The 24,184-nt window shown below is 40.4% G+C and overlaps 1 protein-coding gene and 2 non-coding genes across 3 annotated transcripts in view; all 3 read right to left on the bottom strand.

Moving 5' to 3' along the window:
• The window catches only part of LOC141905372 (focadhesin-like), a 107,340-nt gene that overhangs the window by 10,700 nt on the left and 72,456 nt on the right, over positions 1-24,184 (bottom strand). Inside the window, exons 15-24 of the mRNA XM_074794216.1 lie at positions 23,808-23,866; positions 23,621-23,690; positions 23,398-23,538; positions 23,166-23,301; positions 22,475-22,672; positions 22,231-22,352; positions 22,000-22,092; positions 21,553-21,644; positions 21,243-21,284; positions 20,782-21,007 (exon numbers count right to left, since the gene is read on the bottom strand). Coding sequence (XP_074650317.1) covers positions 20,782-21,007; positions 21,243-21,284; positions 21,553-21,644; positions 22,000-22,092; positions 22,231-22,352; positions 22,475-22,672; positions 23,166-23,301; positions 23,398-23,538; positions 23,621-23,690; positions 23,808-23,866 — 1,179 coding nt within the window. The remainder of the gene's footprint in view (positions 1-20,781; positions 21,008-21,242; positions 21,285-21,552; positions 21,645-21,999; positions 22,093-22,230; positions 22,353-22,474; positions 22,673-23,165; positions 23,302-23,397; positions 23,539-23,620; positions 23,691-23,807; positions 23,867-24,184) is intronic.
• Positions 5,947-6,020, bottom strand: Trnai-aau (transfer RNA isoleucine (anticodon AAU)). Its single transcript has one exon. It is a non-coding gene; the product is annotated as a tRNA-Ile (tRNA).
• Trnae-uuc (transfer RNA glutamic acid (anticodon UUC)) lies at positions 23,913-23,984 on the bottom strand. The gene has a single exon. It is a non-coding gene; the product is annotated as a tRNA-Glu (tRNA).

Here is a 24,184-nt window from a genome sequence, read left to right as displayed (position 1 = left end):
GTATGGTATTTCCAATGGTAACTTCAATGGTATTTCAAATCATCTCTGTCAGTTAACCTATTTGGACCCTTTGGACCCTACTTTTTTCGCAGGCATATCTAACACCATAGCAACGCTGAAATGATGAAGTGGTAGCTTTTCCGGTTAAATCGCGGACTCAGTCCGTGGTTCAATCAAATGGTTCACACGGACATAATGGATGGTTTGTGAGATTTAGCTAGTGTCACGTTAACACAGGAAGCGTTCCACACGTATTTTACCAGTCTTTCTATTGAACGAGAAGGATGAATATAAGCAACGTTGCGGGGTAGATTATTGTTGGAGCCTATCGTCAATACAAAGCAACCCAATTTCTATCTTGAAAATAAGACAACAGAAGCCAAGGTCTTATGGATCACTAGAGGATGGAGCACGTCCTGTTGACAGGATGGCGTAATTCGTGTAGAACTAGTTCCGAAGAAGTGATGAGAAAAGTCACCTTCGCAGCGCATAGAAGAAAAACATTCAATCAGAACTTATTCGAAAAAAGAAAACCGTAGCAGACTAATTGCGTTGTCGAGCCTCTCCTCCGCAGACGGAGCACTACTGCTGTGTTTATAAACGGTGAAAAGACAGCAATAGTTTCACGTGCTCACGCGTGTTTTTATTTTATAACTATGAAAGAAATTCTATCAGCGATAGTTTAATGGCGATGGAAGCGTATCATAAACTTCGAAGTTGAAAAAGTATCTATTCACACTCGTCGATATTTTCAAGGTCTAGAATTATAGGTCACGAAGAAGATCGGTCGTTAGTCAAAGTCAAAGAGGGGAAAACTGTTTGACGAACATACATTAAAATAATGAGCATCGTAAGGTGTGGAGTTCAGGTGGCATATACTTTCAGATCATTATCCAGATTATCATCCCCTCCAGATGTATCTGCAGAAATAAAGTGTAGACTCGAGTGGATGGAATCGAGTGCGCGCGGTGGATTCGAGTAAAACCGAAATTGATTAAAAGAGTATCCGAGTTGCTCGTCGACACGAAAAAAAGGAATCACGGGTTGGCTGAGAAATCTGCATTGAATCATTGATTGACGCATGCAGAAAATAATAACAGTAAGTTCCGCGCACTGGGAAGAAGAGAATATTGAATAACACAATTTGTAAATCGTGTGGGCGTCGGTGTGAATACATCGATTAATATCGCTTGAGAATGTTGGCCGCCGTTGAATCTGCGGGAGATAATCTAATTTCTGAAAAATTAAACAGCGAATGATTGTCAAAACTGGAACCGAATAGCGTGAAAAAAATCTCTGTAAAAGGGTATTAACAAACAATCAGTATTCACCTGCTATCAGTATCAAGTATGTATATAAAATACGAAATCCTTCTTATGTGAAGACTGACTATTGTTAATTCTTATCTACCCGGAACGGACCATTTTAAAATGGACCAAATCAACCCCGTTTGTTCCCACACGTTTCTGTTATCGCTGCTCCAGCTTGACTTAAGACTAGCAAGCAAAGCAGGGTTTCTATTCACACACATAGAAATGGTTCGTTCTGAAGCTTAGTACGGATCGGTCTTTTTGGTCAGTCTTAATTGGTATGGACTAAATCTAAAATGTTCTAAATCGCGTAGTATGAACACAGCTCATGTATGAAGGAGTGTCCATTGATGTTGTGAGTGATACCCCACTAAAAAGAACCAGCGGACTGTCTCGCGTTTGGTTATTCATCAGTCTAGCATTGAAGTCGACTAGCAAATCGAATCTCTCGATATCAGTAAAAAATACACCGTCAGTTACGAGACAAGACAAACGACTTCTCAAATAAAGCACAATGTGTACGAGTAATATGTGGACGATACTGATGACACATATAACGAGAAGCGCTTCAAAAAATGAATATATGTTTTGCGATAAATTCATATGAGACGCGTAATTGAATTTGCACCTGTCTCAAAGCGCGATGAATGATAGTCCTATACTAGACACAATACTAGCGTGGAACTAAAGTTTGCCACAGACTGCGACCAACAACAGATTTCTAGGTTTTTTTTTAAACATTCACGGCCACATTACGACCTTGAGACCCGATTTTTTAATACCGCCGGGAATGTATCGAGGGCGCATCCAAAGGCAGCGATTTGAACACCAGATTACCAGATTTCAAAATAAACTAGCAGTTATTCTGATTCTCTGAGAGTATTTTGATATTCTTGGGAAGAGCTCATAAAGAGAGTATAAACTACTCTCAAATCGTAGTCGCAGTCGTAGTTATGAAGTGAATCCCCGAATCTCTGATTTTCCGGTTGACGTCTCTTTTTGATGGATGTGATTTTAATAAATTGAACCGACGTGAAATGTCTTCTCGATCGCGTGTCAATTCGTGACGACAAAATGGACCGATCTAACACTCGTCACTGATTTACAAATTTTTTTCGGGAAATGATCGGTGCGAGTGGAATGCGGAGCACTGCGGTTTTGATGCGAATGCCACCGGTTCAAACGCCATACTGAATTCCCGAGTCCGTTTGATCGCTAAAATAAGATTTGACCACCTACAGATACAAAGTAAATAACCGATCCAATTTACCACAGAAATTGTGTGATTTTTAATACCAAATGTAACTCCGCGTACGACATTTTTCAGAGCCGATAAGTCGCGCAGTGCAATTTTGTTTTTCATGGCGTAGGGCTTAGTTTTGGCTATATCGGCGCATTTGTCTCATCGACTGAAGGCGAATTTTCAAATTATGACTGTATAACTTCATTACATCGATGGATAATCAACGATCGCAAAGAAATAGTAGAATTCATCCCACTCATTAGGGGGAGGGGTTGGGTGGCGTTATGCGCTAAATGTCAACAGCTCAACGCGAAGCCTCGTGAAACCGCACGATATACGGCTGCTTGTCACTGTCACCGAGTGCTGATAAGTTATAACCGCCGCTGAAAGACGACACAGACCGAATCAGAAAAAATACGCGCGCTTAATTCGATAAAACGTGTGGGTAAATCAAAGAATCCATGAACCGCGAACACGCACAACGACTTGAGTTTTCCTTCCAACCAACAGTGTTTACCCGACGTCGTATCGCCGAGGCAGTTTTTTTTTCTTCTTTTTCGTAATTATGAGCCACAAACTTCACAGTTCTGCTCAGTAAAGCCTCACTTGTCACCTATGCAGTTATGCGTACAATAGCTATATGCGTCATATTAACATCGTATCTCGTAATAGGCATTCCTTAAAATTGGTTTTTAGTGAAAAACCGAAAATTCAGAGTTCTGAGTAAATTCCTTTATTTTTCGACGATTTTTGTCGCGGATTTGACATTCAGTGTCCTCATTCGCGACGAATTACCTTACGACCCCTAGTGAACTTACTAAATCTAACATATATAACGCCGTTGACGTCATACTAATCGGGGTCGAATCCCAGTTTTTCACCCATGTAACTGCTAGTCGATAAATAACCCAGTGCTTCATTTGGCCAGTCCCTTCCTTCCACTGAACGTCGATAGCATGTGAACCCAACTTCACATTTTCAATTACTACGAACAAGTGCTAAATTCGCGTTCCTTTGACAACGTAAGAGATGGGAGAGTTTACTGACAGGTCATAGGAGAGTCAGACAACTAACACCCAGGTTATCGATGTGTTCGCCATTCACGGAACATCTAAATATCCGCCAATTCACAGAATTAGCTGAATACCCCTCCAGAGGTCAAACTCTGTGACGCACTGTTGACCACGGCAGCTTGATTCCGAATACTAAGCTGAAACATTAAGCTCCGGTTACGCATAGTGGTGACACACGTTCAAAAATGGGCTTAAATCAAAAGATACTACATAGTCAAGACAAAAATCTTACATCTAGATTCAAGATATTTGTAATTTGCGTAAGGTTTATATTTCAATGGCCGACTGGTTAGATGGTATTGAGGGCATCTCACTAGAAGTCTATAGTTAGTAATTCACAGAGAATTACGACGTCCATTCAATTAAAGAATGGATATCCATCAGCCTGCGGTGTCAGTTCCATACGAAATGGTCATTGTTTACAGCGATTAGCATCGGTTTATATCATTAGACCCTTTCGAACGTGAACGGCATCACGTGGCATACTTACACGTGATCAAAATGCAATGCGGTTGACCTTGACTCATCACGTTCTAATGGTTCGTAAAACGACACTTGCCCGTATTCTATCCGGACGAGAGCGAGAAAATTTCTGATACATCGAAAATGAAAATAGTTCTTGTTGAATTGAACGCGACAAATTCGAAGCTCATAGCGGAAAAAAAGATACGGCGGCCAATCAGCACTCAAGTCCATGCAGACACAGCCCTGTCAAGCGACAATAACTACTTTCATCTATATTAGAGTTCGTCAGACGAACAGCCACTATTCTAGAGTAGCTTATTTTTTCAATAGCAGCGTAAATGAATTTCTTAAATGCCACGTCGAAGGTGTTTATCTAAAAATCGAGAGGACCTCTCGTCTGTGGTATAAGCGCATTACCAATATCTTACCCGGATGCTCATTAGTCGAGCCGTTTCCTCATTTATCGACACATGTCGAGACGGGTCTTAGCAAAATCATGTAACAACACACAAAATGGCGACGCATTAATCACGGGATAGGAAAATAACTAATGAAGTATAAACCACCTCCGTCGCTACCACAAAATCTCATCTCAACTCTGTTTCATAGAAGTGTAAAATTGAAGTCGTAGTCACAGATGATTTAACTATAACGATTGAAATCAATTGAGACTTGTCGTCGCGATGTATGATTGAGGCGTATGCAAAACAGCCACAATATTCAAGAACAATCTGTTGACGTTTCTAACGAGATATATTTTACATTCGTTAAAAGAAGATCACCAAATCGATAAATTGAAAACATATTCAAACTAACAAATCAAATAAGAATTTAAATATGTTGGCTAAATTTATATATATTGTGGTTTCGGAGTGCTGTTCGTACAGGTGCGTTCTTCGTAGTCACTTTGCGCGATAGTATCCCGATGATGACATTTCCAAAGGTCCCACGACAGGCCTTCCTCCTGGTTCTATGTCGACACAGAATTTCCAGGAATCAATTTATAATGTCAACGTTTATATCAATGTTTACCACACCTGAATGTCAACCGGAAAACGCGTATTGCGGCTTAACGTGACGTCTAAATCCAGGATATTGAAAAAAAAACCGGACTAGAAAAATGACCAATTTGAGATTTGGGTTCACGCGAAGAACTTAGCAGTCAAAACTAGGGAACTAAGTATTATTTGTTTTCATTTGACACCAGGTTATATGAACACTATACAACTCTTTACTAATAGAACTACCATAAACTGTTTTATAAGAAACCTATGAAACCGAAATGACTGTCTTAGTAAAGCTCAGGAAAATCACCGAATATGTCGTTCATCTAATAGTATGGTAATCATTACATCGGTAATAACCTACGATATCAGTTTGCCAGAATAAATACGGTATCAAACTGACTGAAATATAACCAGACGGTATATTTCAATCAGCATCAATATAATCCTAGGATCGAATGAACCAGCACCTGCGCCAGATATTGGACAGCAGCTGGAGAAATTGGTACTCGGTAATATCTGTAAGATAAACAGCCTCTATATATGATGTTTGCCTTGTCGACAGCTCTGTTTTCACGGTACTTATACTTTGTCAGTCGGACGTCAGTAATCGTTCAGCGTGTAACCATGGACTTTAAAACGTTCTCTTCGTCTAGAGTGCATGGCATAACCGACACGGGAAACGAACCACAACATCGTCATCAAATCTTTGTCAACAATATTTAGAAACTACAGTAGCCTTGCTTTTGTAGCCTAGAACTTATTTGATACGGCCAGAAAGACACAAATGAAAAGTGTTTAGGTCCATAGCAAAAAGATTAATTTTGTCGTTTATAAAAGTTGCACCACAATGGCCAGTATGGGGCTCGAACCCATGACATTCGCGTTATTAGCACGACGCTCTAACCAACTGAGCTAACCGGCCTTCGCATAACATTGCCATCGGCTCTGTTGTCAAAAACGCCACAATTTAACAAGTCCAGGTACTTAATTTTTCGCTAAAACAAGCTTATAAACAACCTTGAATTTAAGCTACGATTTCGATCCGTGTAACATATTCGCCTTAAGGTTGGTTGACGCTATTACGCTGATTGGATCAATCCTAGTGTCACGTGTGGCTAATTCAATTTCACCTTCAGTTATTTCCAACTATCGACGACGCACAGAACGAGGAAATTTCCGCTGGAATATAGAGTCAGGGTAATGTAACCAAACGCGTTATACAAACTATCTCCAATGTTTGGAAAGTTCACTAAACTTTCAAAACTTTTTTCTCCGTCTAGCTGAACCCGTTGAACGGACACGGTGGTTTTTTATTCCAGTAAATGTTTTACGCGATGCTATTATCTATCATCTGTCTGCGATCGGAACAACAGTTTTCTGCAACGAAATTGATGGAGACCGGAGTTCCGATTGTGTCAGCGCTGAGTGAGTTTGTCTCTTAAGATGGAATGACTGCCGTCGCACCAACGAGATCAGATCAAGTCGCTCTAGTTTGGCTCCTAGCTCCATTACGCCCTCATAATAATGATTAGTGTTGATAGATGTTACTGGGTACATAACAGATACCTGGCAAGCTGAAGAGTAAATCTTTTGGAAAACTAAAATACGGCAAAGACAATGGCAAGAAACCTTCTCAAAAGAGAAATTGCTTGCTAAGGGCATATCAGGAATGAGCTTCCATCAATGAGGCGTAAAGATGTCAGCAGTCACTCTTTCATCCAGAAGCAGCTTGAAGATGAATAGTTTATCGAAGGCAGGAGGTTGTATCCCGCTTTCTCACTGAAGGCAAAACAAATCTGGCTTCAAGGTTAGGACGGTTATGGCGGGCAGGTTACGATTGAAATAAGAAAACATCCCTGAATGCATAAAACTTCAATCCGATTTAAAGCAAAGTGACATGTTTTGACATGTCACGACAATGACGCCAGCATCTTACTTGTCGTCAAGGCTACAGCGATATTTTACATCCTTCGTTTAATATGGAATGTACGATCTATAGACGCACGACAAACAATAACATTACGTGTGGGGATATGTGTCTCTTTGATTGCATATTTCCACAATTCGATCCCGCTATCTATGCCTCCGGATTCAATACAATTACAAAGCACAATCAGAGTTAACAAGACCAACAGATCAGCAACACCGCCGGGAACAGAGATTCAAATCGCGAATATGATCCCAAATTTCAGAAAATGAAGGATGCGCGAATGCAAAGTTGCTCGTCAACATTTTTGCGACGGGAGACATGAAAGAGATTTTCGGTGCGGCTTGATTATCTAGTGCCGCCCTTTGGCCAACAGCCAATAAGCCAATCAATACCAAGGAAGCACAACTTTCAGTCCCGGGACACAGACTGGGCCAAAATAAAGCGAAAAATAAACCATGCCTTGTTACTCAAAATCGGCCGGGTCAATTTGTAATCTACGATCAAATTTGTAATTTGTTCATTTCTATTAGCTGCCGGGTCACGATTTATATCTACAGATACGCGCTTGCCCGGGTAAATTTCAAAGCTCAGCAGAAATGAGAAACAATTTTTTTAGCCTTAACATTTCAGAATCATCGTTAACACTAGGCGTCTCGGGAATTTAAATATTTTAAAATTCATAATCAAAGCAACTGACGTCGTCCACTTCAACGTACCATTACTGCGAGGCGATGAATGACCCGAACGAGTATAGACGATAGATTTTAGCAAATCAAATAGAAACTGCGGATATCCGCAACTCGGGTGCTGGTGACCGTGCAGTAATATCCAGCCATTTCCGTCATTAATCGAATCAATCTGTCACATTTACTGCGCAGTAATCAACTATTTTCTACTTCAACGGGCAAAACAAAGCTTCGTTAGGAACAAAAAACCGTTTCTCAATTCGTCAATAATTCAACACCAGAGGTGGCTTTATGTCTATCAAACCACATTACGTCATCATCTCGTGATGAATAGTATTAATATGTGTTCCTAGAGACAAGCTAGAGACTGTATGCAATTCGTTTCAGTGACGTTTCGACTCGGTCCATTTTTCAAAACTGCGTGGGATTCTTTTTTCGAATAGTATCTAATTCCATTTTGCCTTCATTTGTATTCCTCAATAAAACAGATTTTAAGATTTTATCTAATCCTTCATTACATTCAAGTTAGGAGTAATTCTTGAATTCTGAAACCAATTTCGAAATGTACCGATGACAATTCAATCAGATGTAAGTGGTATATAACGGTACTTGTCTAGTTATGATCGGCATATTTCATCCGTTGAATGTCTAAACAATATCAACCGAATCGGGCCGTCACGATAAATTTTCCCGCGGGTACGATTTCATGCCAGAAGAAACGGCTTATCGCCGATAATCACCTACGAGCTGGGCTATAAAGTACCAATAACGCCGGCGACCGTGACAGAAGTCGATCAAGTGTGGTACGGGATACATCATGTGGCCTTGTGGCTATTATTAGCGAAATTAGACGATCTTTCGTTGCATCCGACGTCTCAATTATTTATACGAAATGTAACCGGCGCGCGTTCGGGGCCGATCGTTTCGATTCCGATAAATCACTTACAACGACTACCGCGACCGACACTAATACGCCGCTGTGATGTGAAATGTCGGAGGAACATTCGGGCGGCCATAATCGCAGCCGGTCACGACAAACGGCACACATGAGAAACGTTTCAAATGACAGCAAAATGCAATATCTGACTCTTCCGTCGGCTGCAACCCGGGGAAAGTTTTTTTTTGCGATAGAAATGTTTTCTTTGTTGATGCAAGATGAATGTACGCGGGTGATTGGCATTGGACATGACTTCAGAATCATCTGCTATGTAGCGAAGGTTTTAAGTCAACAAAGAAGGAGAATGATCTTTTCCCTGAGTTAATGGTCAAACGAACGCGTACACAAAAAGTAATACAAGCACGGGGTTCATTTTACAACATTCAAATGATAGTGGTCCCTCAGTCCCGGGTCATGGGCTGTGGAGGGAAACCCCAATTTCCATTACGCCCTTCATTAATTAAGGGATGCCAGAAAAAATGATTTCAAGGGAAAGGAAGAGTATAGTTTATCGGCGTTGAACCGACAGACATTGTCTCGTAACCAATAGCGGAATAAATCATCGACGACACACCTAATCGTAAATCAATGACAGCGCTTCCTTTCATAACAGTCGCATTCATACGACCACAATCGATCATTAAAAAGGTTCAGCAATTAACCGAGATTTAACGACACAAAACGCTACTTTTACGACCGAATGAGTACCGCGATAAACTACACCGTTCGCAAAAAAAAAATAAAACAGCAGGAGAGTGAGGATGGCCTTCAAAATGGCCGCAGGAAGGCAAATATTCAGTCGACGAATATTGCCCGTGACACAGAGTCCATTACTGGTACTGACAAATGCCTCTCCAATTCGTGGCATGGTTGAATATCATGATGCATCTTTTTGGCGTTTTGCTGTTCTTTTGAACTCATGTAGCCAGGCAAAACACCTCAATGCTTTGAGTCTGTTTAGGTTCCGCCGCAACTTTTTCCCGTATACGAAATAACTATTCGCCTCAAGTAGTTGGCATAATTCACCACAGTATTTGCTAATAGCCGGGTTTTTTTTCGCCGGTGTGACTTTGATCTTTTACACCCGTGAGGTACGGGAGATTACGTATGTGACTACGACAGAATCCAGATGGTTAATTAACTGTTACTTTCCGTATTTGATATAATACCGCGGTGTCTATCAAGGTAAGGATTTAGTTCATTTAGGTCAAGGCAAACCATTTATCCCACAACAGTCGCACATGAATCTAGATGCATCACCCGTCATTAGTATTCCAGGCAACAAATTACATTTGTAGATACAAAGTCATTATCGTTGTGTCGGGGATTATTTCTATATTGACTTGAGCGTATCTAAAAAGACACAGTAAATTGGTATACGATATATTTGGATCGGACACGCGAGCAACATCGATATAAGAGAAATAATAGATCAATGACCTCAAGAGAATTGGGCGAGCTTTTTAGCAATAACATTACATTTTCATAATAATATAATAGTTGTACATAACGTAGAAACGATGGTGATATGAATATATATGACAACTTGTCAAATGGTACATTTATAAATAGCACCAAGGACTAATGCCTGGGGTATGTGCATTTAACGTGATTAAATTCTCTTTCTCATATATAACGGCCAATGCAAGGCAGATTTCCGCCCTCGGTTGACATTTATGACGTCTAAAAACCTATCTAGGCCATATACATGTACTTACTGAATCAGTCTTAATGAGTCGACTAAACTTCGTCATTATAATTCATCTAATAAACTAGGTAACAGTCAAGGTCTATCGTAGGCTTCGTAGCGTGAGAATTACAGTATCAAATGTACCGAAAGGATTCAATTTCGACAGCGGAAACGGTGAGAAATCAAAACAGCAATCAAATTGACGAATCAGAGCGTGATGATAAAGGCACTACATCGTTAGATAGTTAATTGATAGCCGACATCGAAAAGGTGAACGAAAACCGTAGTAAAAATCTTCGTTTCAACGGCTCGTTCGATTCCCCTAAAAACACATACATTTCTGTAACGGTAGAAATTGCTACGTTTCGGATCGTAAAAAAAGCTTTTGTTAGAAACCTGTTCAGGTGAAAGACGTATTGATAGATATACCGAAGGTCGAATTGTAACGAGAGGTTTTCCGCGAAAGTTTCGTTTACCACGACCTTTAACAAGCTTTTCTTTGTCAGCAACCGTAGCCAGATCCCGACCAGTACGCGCGGTTAGAACTGTGCAGGACGACGCTGTTTGCGAAACACTTGCGGGCGAATAGAGTAATCGTACTGTCAAAATATGGTAACTCTTAAAAACAGCGAGGCGTCGGCGATTTATCAAAAGCTTATCTTCACGTCCAATATACCCAGTATATTATATTTATGACGGATAACTCGGTTGCAGTGGCGCGAGGGATTTCAACGATCATAAATATAACACATATTTTACACGCTAAACGCGTCAAGTAAAAGAACGATTATGCATCAATTATAAGCTGAAGTATATAGAGTTATAAATTCCCCTTTGAATTTTTCTTCCAAGCCTCCGATGTCGTCAAGAGATAATGAGATAATATCGGATACATGCGCGGTAAAATGCGTTCAAGTGTTGAGCAATCCTACTAGTATAGAAGCTGTGTCTTTCCCAGTGGTGATGACACAACACATGACATCTTAGCGTCGCGACACTGACAATTTTCTTCATTATATTCTATCATACAACTTCCATTATACGAAAGACCACGTAATTTGGATTTGGGTCCTGAATTTTTCGTGGCTAAAGGAAGTAATGTGATGTCCAATGCCGGGAACACGTGAACAAGGCTCCCCTTAATTACAAGGTAATTAGCTCACAGAAACACGTCAAGTGACTTCGTATTAATGAGCAACATTTATGACCCAACGTACACGCCGGGAACGAATAAACAGAAGAAAAGAGGAAAACTAATCGAAATCGCGTGGCCGATCAAGAGACTTGTATGATTATCTTTCGAACGTATCTGAGCCCCTTAGGAACAATATGTCTATATTGTTTTTAGCGTTGCCCTATCCGGTTTATAGTTTCCGATTCAATTAGTGTCAACACCGCGGTCAATACACGAATGACGTTCGTACAGTCTCTAGATTTGCAATGTTTTCTTTCTTTGTTTGCAAAGAACTCTCAAAGAATTCGTGCATAGTTGGAACAGCTTCATTATAGCTCAGTTCTCTTTAATTTCGAGACTCAGAAACTTGTCTTCCATACAAAGAAACCGAAGAACACGTAAGCGTAATTTAGGGCGGGGTGTTTATCATGTTCACGTGTAAAACGACACGATGCGTAGTGAAATTGTCGGCGCATCCTCAGATTACTATCTGATAAACGCCCTGTGGAAATGAGAACAACTACAGGGATCATTCAGAGAATCGCCAACGAGTATTCGAAATATATATGTAAACGTTGAAGTACTGCGTGGTGGGGAATGGCAACGAGTCAATTAGCGAAATTTCGGTCCAAACGTATGATAACGACGTCTAAACATCCACTTATATCGCCCGCCGAGTAAAACCTGATTCCAATCCAAATACACCTAATTCTCGCGCGATATGTGACCTTTCAGTTTGAAAGACACTAAAGTTATAATTTCTCTAGGGGCTTACGTATATCATATAAGTCTTTTATTTTTACATTTCAGGATGAAAGTTTGACAGTAAGTTTGCTTGGTTGCCAACAACAGCATGCAACAAACCAACAATTCCAGTTACCGTGCGGGCGAGGGTTCGAACCCTGACATTGACCTGTGCGTCAGTCAGGTCACGGAAATGGAGCACATCGGATACGTGTTCATCATTCCGGCTATTTGTATTATCGGGATTGTTTGTAATATATTAAATCTGGTCGTGTTGAATCGTTTGCCGAGTCACGCTTTGTCTTACAAGTACCTCACAGCCCTAGCCGTCGTCGATTTGATCACCATGATATTCGTGATTCCGATCGGGTTCTCCAGGTGTCGCTTTTGTCACGTGTACGATGACGTCGGATACGCCAGACGATTCTACGAGATATACATATACTTGCCCATATCGAACATTTCGTCGACTGCCAGCGTATGGATAACCGTCGCCATGACGGTCGATCGATTTTTGTTCGTCTGTCATCCGATCAAATACAAATCCTATTCGTTTCATTTTCCCAAACTGTTGTCGGCTTGTTGTATATTAGCCACGGGTTTCAACGTGCCGTACTTTTTCAAATACACGATCGCTTTGTGTAACGTGAAGAAGCTTTCCTCGTATGGCGACAGTATTTATTTCGAGATTTTTTCGTGGGTCAAAGCGCTGCTGGTGAAAATTATACCGGTGTTCTCGTTGTCCGTGTTGAATTCGCTGCTGATAAACGCCATGTGGACGCAATGCACGATTAAACTGCCAATCATCAACCAACAACCGAGCCCGACCGAGCAACGCCGTACCAAGCAACAGAACAAGCTCACGTGGACGCTTATCGGCACAGTCTTCGTATTCCTTATCGGCAACATTCCCATCATATTCGCATTCCGCGGTATCGCTGAACACATGTTCGGCGACCCGAAATCGAAGATATTCAGCCATTTTAAACTGCTCGCCAACGTGCTCGAGATTTCGTCGTTCGCGGCGAATTTCTTCATTTATATCACATGCGATAAGCGGTTTTTGCGCACGTTGCAAAGAACATTCCGATGCGAATCGAAATACGAATCGGGCACGGCCACCACCCGGTACCAGGCTAACAATTTCAACGTCATAGCCCGTCCGCTTCAGCAATGACTAGGCTGCTGTACATTAACAAGAAAAAAATGTTGCCTTTTTTAAGTTCAGACAAGGAAAACTAGGACCGTAAGTCCGTAGGTTTTTAAAGGGTTACTTGCATTCATGTTATCGGCTACACTAGGTATATGGCATAACTTAAAGCCTGGTATAAGAACTCCGGGCTAAATTGTAATGTACAATAATCCTCAATATGTACATATCCAAAGCATGCGCTATCCATAGAATATGAATATCGTTTGGAGTGAAAGTGTATCATAATATCGAAAGCGTTATATATATTATGTATAAATATATCTGCTGTTATCTGATTCTATAGTCCCTTCGTGCGGTTGCTGTAAACTGTAAATTTTAATATGTAAATCACCACAAAAACGCGGTGTTTTTTCGTTCATAAGTCGGACAATCTCATGACGTCATCAACCGATAACGGCTGTGAACTAACAATATTGTCGTTACGCATTATATCAGTTCTACTGCTGTACATATACAAAATAACCGTCAATTATGAAGTATTAATTCGTATGTTATATTATTAAATAGTTCGATATTCTGTTAACGATACAATTACAATCGATTTATTTTTTCACATATATATTCGGCAAGTCAGTTTGAGTTTTGGTGTGTGGGCGAAATACGTGAGATTCTTCTATCAATTTCGAAAACGGAAGCCATATACGATTTACAGGATAAAGTAAGTATGTCAAGGCTGTCAAATCGATTAGTTAATTATCCCCAGTGCATCCGACTTGAATAACACTTTGATTCGTAAGTCGTATTTCTAGATGCGTCTATTTTCATGAAATGTCACCATTGATTAATTTGGCAGCAAGTGTCGTATGATAACGTCTAGGCACGTTAGCCAGGATTGGAGGGGTTTCTTCATCGACAGCAAACAAAAAAGAGATCTTTATTTAGCCTCATATATCATGAGATATATATATTGCCCGAAGAGAAGCCGAATTTAATCCAGAGATGCTGGAAAGAGATGCGACGAGGCGGTGTTATATATTACTCGGGCGCAAAAGAAAACATCCGGTCCGATTCGTCAGTTGTGAATTAAAAACTAGTTTAATTTTACTAATTTCGAGTTAAACGAACCCGTAACAACCGTCTAAACTTGTTCGGATGGCATTAGATTAGATTACATTAGATTCACCGAATCGACGCAGAACGTTTAAATAACGACTTCCGTCTAACGCAACTGTCGTCGCCACCAGAACGATTTGAATTCGAATTCGTGAAGGAGGTGGAGCCCTGATGATGATGATCTGTAACTTGCCGCCTGGTCGGCTGATTTATCGGGGGTTATAGCGTACAGGTATACACTATACCGGTCCCGCAGGATACAGCCGTAACGACCGATATGCGATCCTATCAATATGATCTATAATGTGTCAGATGATACCTCTTACCACCAGCTATTCACACCGCACCGCGCTTCATTCATTAGAAATTTCTTTCGGAGACCAGAAATAAATCTCAATATCGAATAAGTTAAGAGAGTACGGTACGGATAGGAAGTTTTTACCAAAAAAAACTTCACAGGATTTGGTGCGTATCGGGCGAACTATAATGGGATGGGTAATTGAGAGATATGAATCGTGAAGCCACTTTAATCGCGAATACTGATTCGACCGATGCCGTGTGAATCGCGGTGACTTCCGTTTCCGCGAAAGGATATAAAATATCGTCACTACTTAAAAAATTTACAACGCTATTAGCGTCAAGGTGGAAAAAATGTTTTAGCTCGTCGATATTCGAGACATCGTTCCCAACCGCGGGGGGGGGGGGGAGAAAACGTCACGAGTTAGGTTAGGTGTACCGCGCAGTGAAGGTCGTTCGTCGCCATTAGCTAAACCACCACTAACGATTAACCGCATATAAATTGAATTTCAGTCGGCGATTTAAATCAGAAGAGGCGTTTAAATAAATGCAGAGGCTGCAACACCGCGCCACATCACCATAGTACTCAATCTCTGATATAACTGTCACCAGATAATCCTGATCCATTAAACAGATGAGATACCAGTGACCGAGTGACGTTTATAGATTACGCGGTTTTCCGTTCATTTTGGTCAGCGTACGTCGACCTGTTTGAACTTATAGAGTGCAAACAATAGAAAATCCGGCCGTTGCTTTCAAACATCCCGGACACGAAATAGAAACATTGGGAAAACAGTGTAAATATTAGATTCATTGAATGTTTTTACGAATTGAATCCAGAACTAAAAACAAAGGTTTCATAGACGCAGTTTTGCAACTAAATAGCAAGTAAATCAAACAACCTAAAGCGTGCAATGAGAATAAATGGTCTCAAATTTTCGTTAGGTTCGAATGTTAAGGCAACCTGAACTTAATAAATAATACACGGATCTAAAAGGATCAATTGCACTTTTATCGGTTAATGGCATCGTCACATAAATCTAAACGGTACACGCTATTCTGCTACTATCGTGACATAAACACGCACGTTTCAAAGACACGCTCAATGAATAAGGATGTAATATAATATAATGATAGTTGATTAATGGAAGAGAAAGTCAGGAATGTGTCAGTCGTACAGTCGTAGCTGGTTAAAGACGCCAAACTTCCGACGCGAGTTCCGTTAATGCACCAACAAACCCCTGAAACTTGGCGCCAATTTGAGATGAAATACTGACGTTCGCGTCAAGTAAACGAAATGGGAATACCTCGGCTTTTTCGCGCTATAACTGCACAAATCAAGACATAGATAATTCAAAAGCAAATGATTTCAGGTTAACTTCTTTCGCAAGCAAGAGTAACATTACACGATTAATATCGCAATATCTGGCAGTGCGTCTTTCGTATAACTTAGTGTTATGTTTCTAAACGATTCAAATCAGTGCATAAAACTGACATGAACGGTATTATTCTGAACATGCCATTTAGCTATCACGAGAAGAGCAGTTAGTACTCGATCGAATCACGAAATACGTGTCTCTTAAAATGCATTAATTACCACTCCAGCGCGAATGAGGGTTTTTAGATGCACTAGCGAGTGAATATTTAATGCGATAACGGATATTGAAAGACGGATTATCGCCTGGAAATGTGGCATAGCTTTTCGATGATCGGTTTTGGTATTTTGAAAGCGGCGAAAAAATGTTTTTTAAGTTTTCACGATTAAGCGACGTCGCATTGCGTATGCGTCGGTTGTCGTCGCAGCGACGAGATTTCATCAGAACTGTCACATGAATTCTCACGGCGTTTCGCTCCGTAATGCGACATTCATTTCAGATGTCTGCCGAACTCCCGAGTTCCTTCCCACCAGACGGCTGAACATCCGTACCGATAAATTTCGGTAGAGGCTTTACGTGTGGCATTTTGATATAACAGAACTGGTACAACATCGCGATGCGTGGAACTGATACCACCTTTAAATGCTGAACATTCCCTATTTACATACACTTCAAAACCTAATATAACTTTAACTTCATTCTCATCCCAAGAAGAACGAAACGTAATAACCGTTAAATTAGATTGATACCGAATAATCGAAACAGTCCAACTCAGAATCATTGACGCTCGCAAATTAGGGAATCTATCGCTTGGAGCTATAATGAACGCACAGCGATAGCAATCCGGTTCATACGATTTTCAAGACTTTGACAAACTGCGCAAAAGACTTCCGACCGATTTACCATAGAAACAGGTGATACACACAGAGCATCAGACGAGCATCGGTTTTAAAACAGAATACCTCCCATTTAGAGGATGTCTTCTTGCGGCGTTCCAATATAAGACTAATTACCCTAAAGCGACGATGGTTCTGATTGCATTAAATGGTAAGACGTGCCGATTCATCGACAAGTTTCTGCATCGAAAAGCCACTTAAAACGTGTCACTTAGCCATTACACGCACCGGCGATTATTCGCTGCTGAACCAGTTCTATGTCTATTCAGCGAGGATTAGATCGAGCGGCTTCCTCGATATGGGAACTGGCTTCTGACACCGTTTACTGTAATACAACGTCACGATTCTATTCGTATGTGTAAGTTATACGCAATTATTCTATGTATCGATATTTTGTAAGCAAAACGGAAAAAATATTGCTTTGGCAGGAAAAAGTTGCAGGAGAAAGTTACCTCCCTGGCAACAGTCATGAGCGCCGTAAACTCACTTGGTTTGGCCATGTCTGCCGCCACAACTCTACAAATCCACATTCCAAGGTGCAGTAGGGTAGGTGGCACCTTAGAAAAAGAAGCCACCAAAGAAAATGCTGGCTATAACTTCATGGGGCGCAATGACTTTCTTACACCTGATTGAGTACCGAAGAGTTAGCCAGTGTTATGGAGAGGGCTATCATTAGGATGCGACTCATATCACAAGCTCGTTTTCTAACCGAATATTGTACCAGACCTGTAGAGTGGATTCAAGACTTTGCTGTGCGGCAATATCGTTTTTTTTAGTTAGTATATACAGAAAAAGGTATATTTTGATCCTCATTAACGCCCACGAGTGGTTACAGATAATACAGATTAAACGGCTTAAACTCAGTCAGTTTAATTAACCGCACCCATTAAGCACGATTAATACCTCGGGTGGTAACGTCGAAAGTAACATTTTACCTCACTGAATAGTTTATCACAGGCAGGGCTTTTGTGTCATGATTTCCTAAAGAGTAACTGTCAGCTACAGATTTCGCATTAATAATTGGGTCTCAGCAGGGATAATCTTAGAACTATCTTCTCATGGTTGACATGATTTGAGATCTACGTAATACGTAACAGACTATATCTCACCGGTGCTGACGTACTCTCTCGACATCGGTTTTAAATACGACCCTGAAACGAAGGACCCGTCGCAAAATTCCCAGAAAATCTCCCTGTAAATAATACAGTTGCCACGCTCATCAACGAGTCGTCGTGTTCCTTCTATAACAACACGTCGGGAAGTGGCTTTTATCGACGGTTACGATGGAAAGAGGTATGTGATCCTCGGAATAATTGTGGCATACCAATAGGTACCTCCAACGTGGCGGTCGTGTAATTATTTTTTGTTAACGTGTATGTTTATGGCGACAGCATGAAGTACTAAATCAGTACTCGAAACAATGAGTTGTTTATTAGTCCCACCGAGGAATTCCGCGGCACTCCCGCGCACACGATGTGTGTCACAATACATGTCCTTAGTTTATGAATTGAAGCTATGTTATCATGATGTAATAAAAATCCTGTACTAAGAATGAAGAATAAAGGCCAAAAAGTTTCCTTTAGCTAGACGTTTATTGAATAAACTCAAGAAAACTTTTCGGGTTGAATACAATCTACAACCACCAAAACAACCGAAAACAGTCGGTTTTGAATTTCGAAACTTACGAGTCATACTGAATAGCCAATCAACGACGATGTCTCAAACGCTACCGTTATTCGTGACCTGTTCCTAACCTACGTTTATTGTCGCTAATTGGCCGCATTAATTTATTACTTAGAACGTTTCTTGGCTCGGAATGGATTCGGAATTTGGCGGAAAGACCTACGGGAACGAATAAATAACGATCAACTGAGTGTAAACTAGTCGTTTGGAAGCGATCCACACGACAAAAGCGTCGCAAAACGCCAATTTTCAACCGTAAACTCGAAGAGATGGAGAATGAAAATGACATCCTTCTGAACGCCTGTAATACTTGTCAGCATCGACACCTGACCTAATGGTCCAACCGCGACCAGATATTCAAGCTCCCCGACGTGTCTTTCGAGTAGAAGGATCCATTTTATAGGGCCTGACTTGTTTGACAATTTTAATTATCAAATTCCGAGGCATAAATCTTCATGACGCACAACCGAGCTACAGCGGCTGCAGCAAAACGCGAACATCATCGAAAAAAAAACGAGAAGAAAATTGACAAAATATCAACTGTGCTTATCACCAGCGGACGCACTAAATATAGCTAACATTTCCAAACAACATCCCCAGAGATGAATCATTAATCTTTTACTCGTCGACAAACTTCAGTCGTTCATACCACGCGGTGCCTAGAGATGGAACACGTTACTCGTTGGAATAAGAAACTGAAGAGATACATTCGTGAAAGATGTATAAGTCGCTTGGGCGTTGGCGAAGACAAACTTCTGTATATCTGACTATGTGTTGAAAAACAGTCGAAGCATTTCGACTTCCAGCTACTTGATATCTAACAAACGGTGCATACCCTATTGGGTATAATATGTTTGTATCCTCTGCAAATATCAACATTAATAAGAAAGTTAATTAGATATCAGGAATAGTTTATGCCAATTCGTTCGAAATAAGTTCATTTTCAACTAACTATGAACTATAATTGTCGGTCTTCCAATTTGAGATATTTAGGCAACTCAACTAGATAAATCTTTAAAATTTTCATGCAGCACGATTTTCGTCCGCCATACAAAGAATTTGAGAAATTAGCTTTAAGGCTTTAATGTAGCAAAGAAGATATCCAGCGTTGACGTCATACCGTACAAAAATTACAATCCTTCTAACATGGAGTGGTCAAGTTCATCATATCAACGGTATTCCGACCTCGTATAGGAATCAGATATTCCTGAGGCATCCGCACAAGTGAACCTAATTATGCATGCAACAGGAAAAGCGAATATAGTGAATAAAACGCCGCTTCGGTCAAAATGCGTGACACAGATCTCAGAGCGATGCTAGAAAATAAAAGATGACATTGGATTCTGTCTCGTATCGCAATCGTTAAGATAGATCGGTGACGCTGCGATAATCGTCCTTGACCTTGATATGACGATGACACGCAACTAGGTTACAGCGGTAGTAATTTCATGCGCGTATGACTAACTACCGGCATAACTTCGACTTATAATACAGGCGAATACGGTTTATGCGAAAAAACTGGTATATGACTAGAAAGTAATTTCCTGAGAAGCAGATCTTAATCGAATTTGGAATCACAAACAACTTTAACTAAAAGCTTCTCGCAGTACGGGATTAATCGACTTCTCTTTTTTTTGGAAGAATTATTTTGTAACTACTATTCGTCTTGGTTGTTTCATCGCAAATTAATCCCTGAACGTACATGAATCTAAAACGAGGAGATTTTAGGCGAGCGGCTTCAGTGACGTCATAACCATCCAAAGGTCAACAAGCCGGACGGACCTTCACGTCCAATAACATCGTAAATGATTGATACAGAGGAATGGAACATTGCCAACATTGAGTAATATCAAGGAAATAGGATCAAAATTCCAAAAAAAATGTTACATAACATGGAATAATGAATGGATAAATAAATTGATAGCTGCGGAAAATTATGATTTCTTAGCACGAAAACTCGCGAAAAGATTATAAATATTTGCTCAAAATATGAACCATACGTACCGACTGACCCCATTGGAAAATATTTGTTTTCGGTTTATAAGTGTGATCGAGGACACGGAATATGGTCTCGACGACTGTCAACGTCCAGTGACCGATTTTTAAATGTTCTGTAGAATCTTCTGCCATCGCAATGACGTCAGGGTCTTGATTGGTTACATACCGGTTAACCGCTACTGCTAATCCGGCCAGGGCTAATAGAGAGTTCGCCTGAACAGACGGGTTACCCCTGAAACACGGCACTAACATTTTATTCGAACAAACCTTTTTCTGATGATTTCAATTTTTCATTTCAATTTCGATCAACTAACATAACAGTGAAGAGAAAAAACCCACGATACGAAATAAAACTAAAAAAAGAGGACTACTTCGTATTGCGGGTTTTTTCTTCAAATGAATCAGACTGTGTCACTTGTCGACGGAAACTAACGTGCCATTATTACTATAACTATATCATTACGTACTTGGCAGCATTTCTCAGTAAATCAGCTGTCTTGTCCCGAATCCTGAAATATGAGGTGAAGGGTGTCTGGATCATTTTTTTTCGAAATGTCACAGGCCGCGAAAGGCGAGCGTGAGCGGTAAATATTGCCTCGATAACTCAGGTCAAGAACAGGAAGCACGCGTTGATGAAGAAACATTTGATATTTCTTCTCTACAGCGGGACACAATAGAGCGGCACAATAGATACGCGGTATTTGATGTTGCGTTACAGTTAGGCCCTTAAAGCATTTATTATATGAACGAAGAAACCACAGTTTATGGATCACCCACCATAACCAACCGCAGCCTTTTTTTCTTTCGATATGTTCAGCAGTGACGTATTCTCCGTGTTGAAGCTGAGTTTCTAATTCGCTCAAATACGCCTGCAATTACATTTCACGTTGAGTTTATTCTTGGAAATGTATGGAAAATTGTCATTTATATCTCTGAACGAATTTCATACGTATCAAATATTTGAAAGTTTCACAGAAAATCTATCCAGAATATAATTGAAATATGAGCTTTCACTGCTAGTGTATATATCATGTTCTTCGGCTTCATCAGGTAAATGAGTAATGAAAATAGAATGAAATCTGGTTAACCTACAAAGCACTACCTGTCTTAACATTTATTCACTTGATGCCAGGTTAACAACTCATCGTTTTCCTTTGTCTATCATAATTAGTTAAATTGCTTCAATCTGGAATGTTCGATTATTTTACACGGTTTTTCTCTTACCGCTAATCTGGCCGCAAACATTCGGTCCATGAACGATGACCACGCTTGCGGGACGAGGGCATTGAGGTGCCATTCTGAAGGCTGTATTGATACCTGAAAGTAAAATATCCATTCGAAACGATTATTCAAGTTACTCGAATATTCAACAAATGCTGTCGTCAGTGTAGAATGAGTCGGATTCGCCATCTTACGGCCAAATGAACTGATTATTATTACGGTTATCCTAATTACTTCTTGTATTAAAGTTGACAGCATGTGTTCGTAGGTGTGGCCGTGAGAAATGATGTAGTGTTTTCGAGGACGACCATCGCGTCCAACTTTCACGGGAGGATCATAACAAAACAATAACGAAGCTGAAACGATAAATATTCATTTACCGAAATATTATGCATTTATTTTTTCATATTTCTTCAGATGGAGCACAACACCAAGAATGATTAATTGAGCGCAATAACTGCAACTACATGCTCATTACCGGCTAGTGATGGTCGTAGAGCTGGGTTCTTATTTTGTTCGTACGTTTGTTGAATAGTGGCTGGTATTTCAGCCAGCGCTTTCGCGTCCGCATTGCCTGAGCCGATACGGCGTCCGTGAACCGATGAATGATGTATACCACGCGGTAAACTCGACACTTCCGCTTCCGCTAACCTTGACACGAAACCGGCGTAATAATCTGACGAAAAACGGATTCAATGTCACGAACATTTATCAAACTAAACAACACGAAGCGAGAAGAGACTAACGAGATGAAAATACATCAATCTTTGAGTCACGGTGATCTTTATTAAGTCGACACGTGTGCGGTTTTATACGGCAGACAATAATAGTTGCTGACGTATATAGTTTAATTCCTACATCCTACGGATGAGGCTATTTTCGTTTACGATCAAAGATTAGTGCGTACGAATACCAATCTTTTGCTTCAATGAAAAAAAAAATCATTTTTCTTTAAGTAGGATCTATGACGCACGCAAATGTGGTCGAACTCTTTTATCAAATCATCAGATATATAAGTCATCACATTATTCAATTCGTCATTACTTTGAGTCAAAGTAAATTTGACTAAGTCATCATTAGAAGCCATCGACATAATGATCGTACCAGAGCTATGGCGACTAAGGCGAGTTTGACAGCACACTTTACAGCCGCGTATTGCACTATTTTACCTTTACGGACATCGGGTCTCATTTTATCAACCATTTTGACGAAACAGGCCCCCGGAACTGGCATTTCGTTGTGCGTCATTTCCGCTTCGTTGTCATCGTCGTCACCTCGAGAAGGAGGTTTGAATTCTTCTTGCAGCTAATCCATAGAATCAATTAAAACGCATTAAACCGCAGGAATCGCAATCAAGCCGACAAATTTCGAACGTTAGGGAATTTCTCAAAAATGCTTTACCTCAGATGACATATGTGATAATGTAAATGCCTCCGCTTTGAAATTCGACAACGCGCGGTAAGCAGCTCTAGAAATTAAATCATTTTCGCTCCGACTCAAAACCCACAACTGATTTACAATACCCTTCTGAAACTCTGCAGCCTGCAAAACAAGATTCGAAATATTGAAAATGTTTTTAATTTGTAAATTATTTTTCAGGGTATTTCACGGTGTATTATCTTACTTCCTCAGATTCCTCCTCAGCGATGGCTGCTTGTGAAAACAGGTTACATATTTTGCTGATCACGAGAGGCCTTGAAAATAAATGATGAAATATGTTAAATACACGTATGATCGACTAAGTTGGAAATATTCCACGAAGGGAAAATGTCTCGAAATTGTCTCGAGGAAAAACGACCTATTGGACTGACCTGGAATCCTCAGATAATTTAGCAGCGAGAACCGTCCAAGCGGTTTTCAAGTCAACAACCTGCAAAAGATACGTATTTTATTTATACCATGAAGCAAAAGTATAGTTCCCACACCGGGAATCGAACCCGGGCCGCCTGGGTGAAAGCCAGGAATCCTAACCACTAGACCATATGGGAATACTGAGTGGACAATGATTTACGCCAGTTAAATATTGTGTCGTTGTCGCGAGCGGGTGACAATGGGTGGGTGACACCACGCGCCATCTATGAAACAGTCATGTACACACGAACTATTCTGGTCTGACAGATGTGTTTACAAACAACAAACGCACCTGAACGGAAATTAATAACCATCTGATTCATTATCAATTAATCGG

This window comes from Tubulanus polymorphus, chromosome 5 (genome assembly GCF_964204645.1).
Source record: "Tubulanus polymorphus chromosome 5, tnTubPoly1.2, whole genome shotgun sequence".
Taxonomy (NCBI): Eukaryota; Metazoa; Nemertea; class Palaeonemertea; order Tubulaniformes; family Tubulanidae; genus Tubulanus; species Tubulanus polymorphus.
The sequence above is the reverse complement of the archived record's forward strand: the minus strand, read 5'-3'. Positions and strand labels throughout refer to the sequence as shown.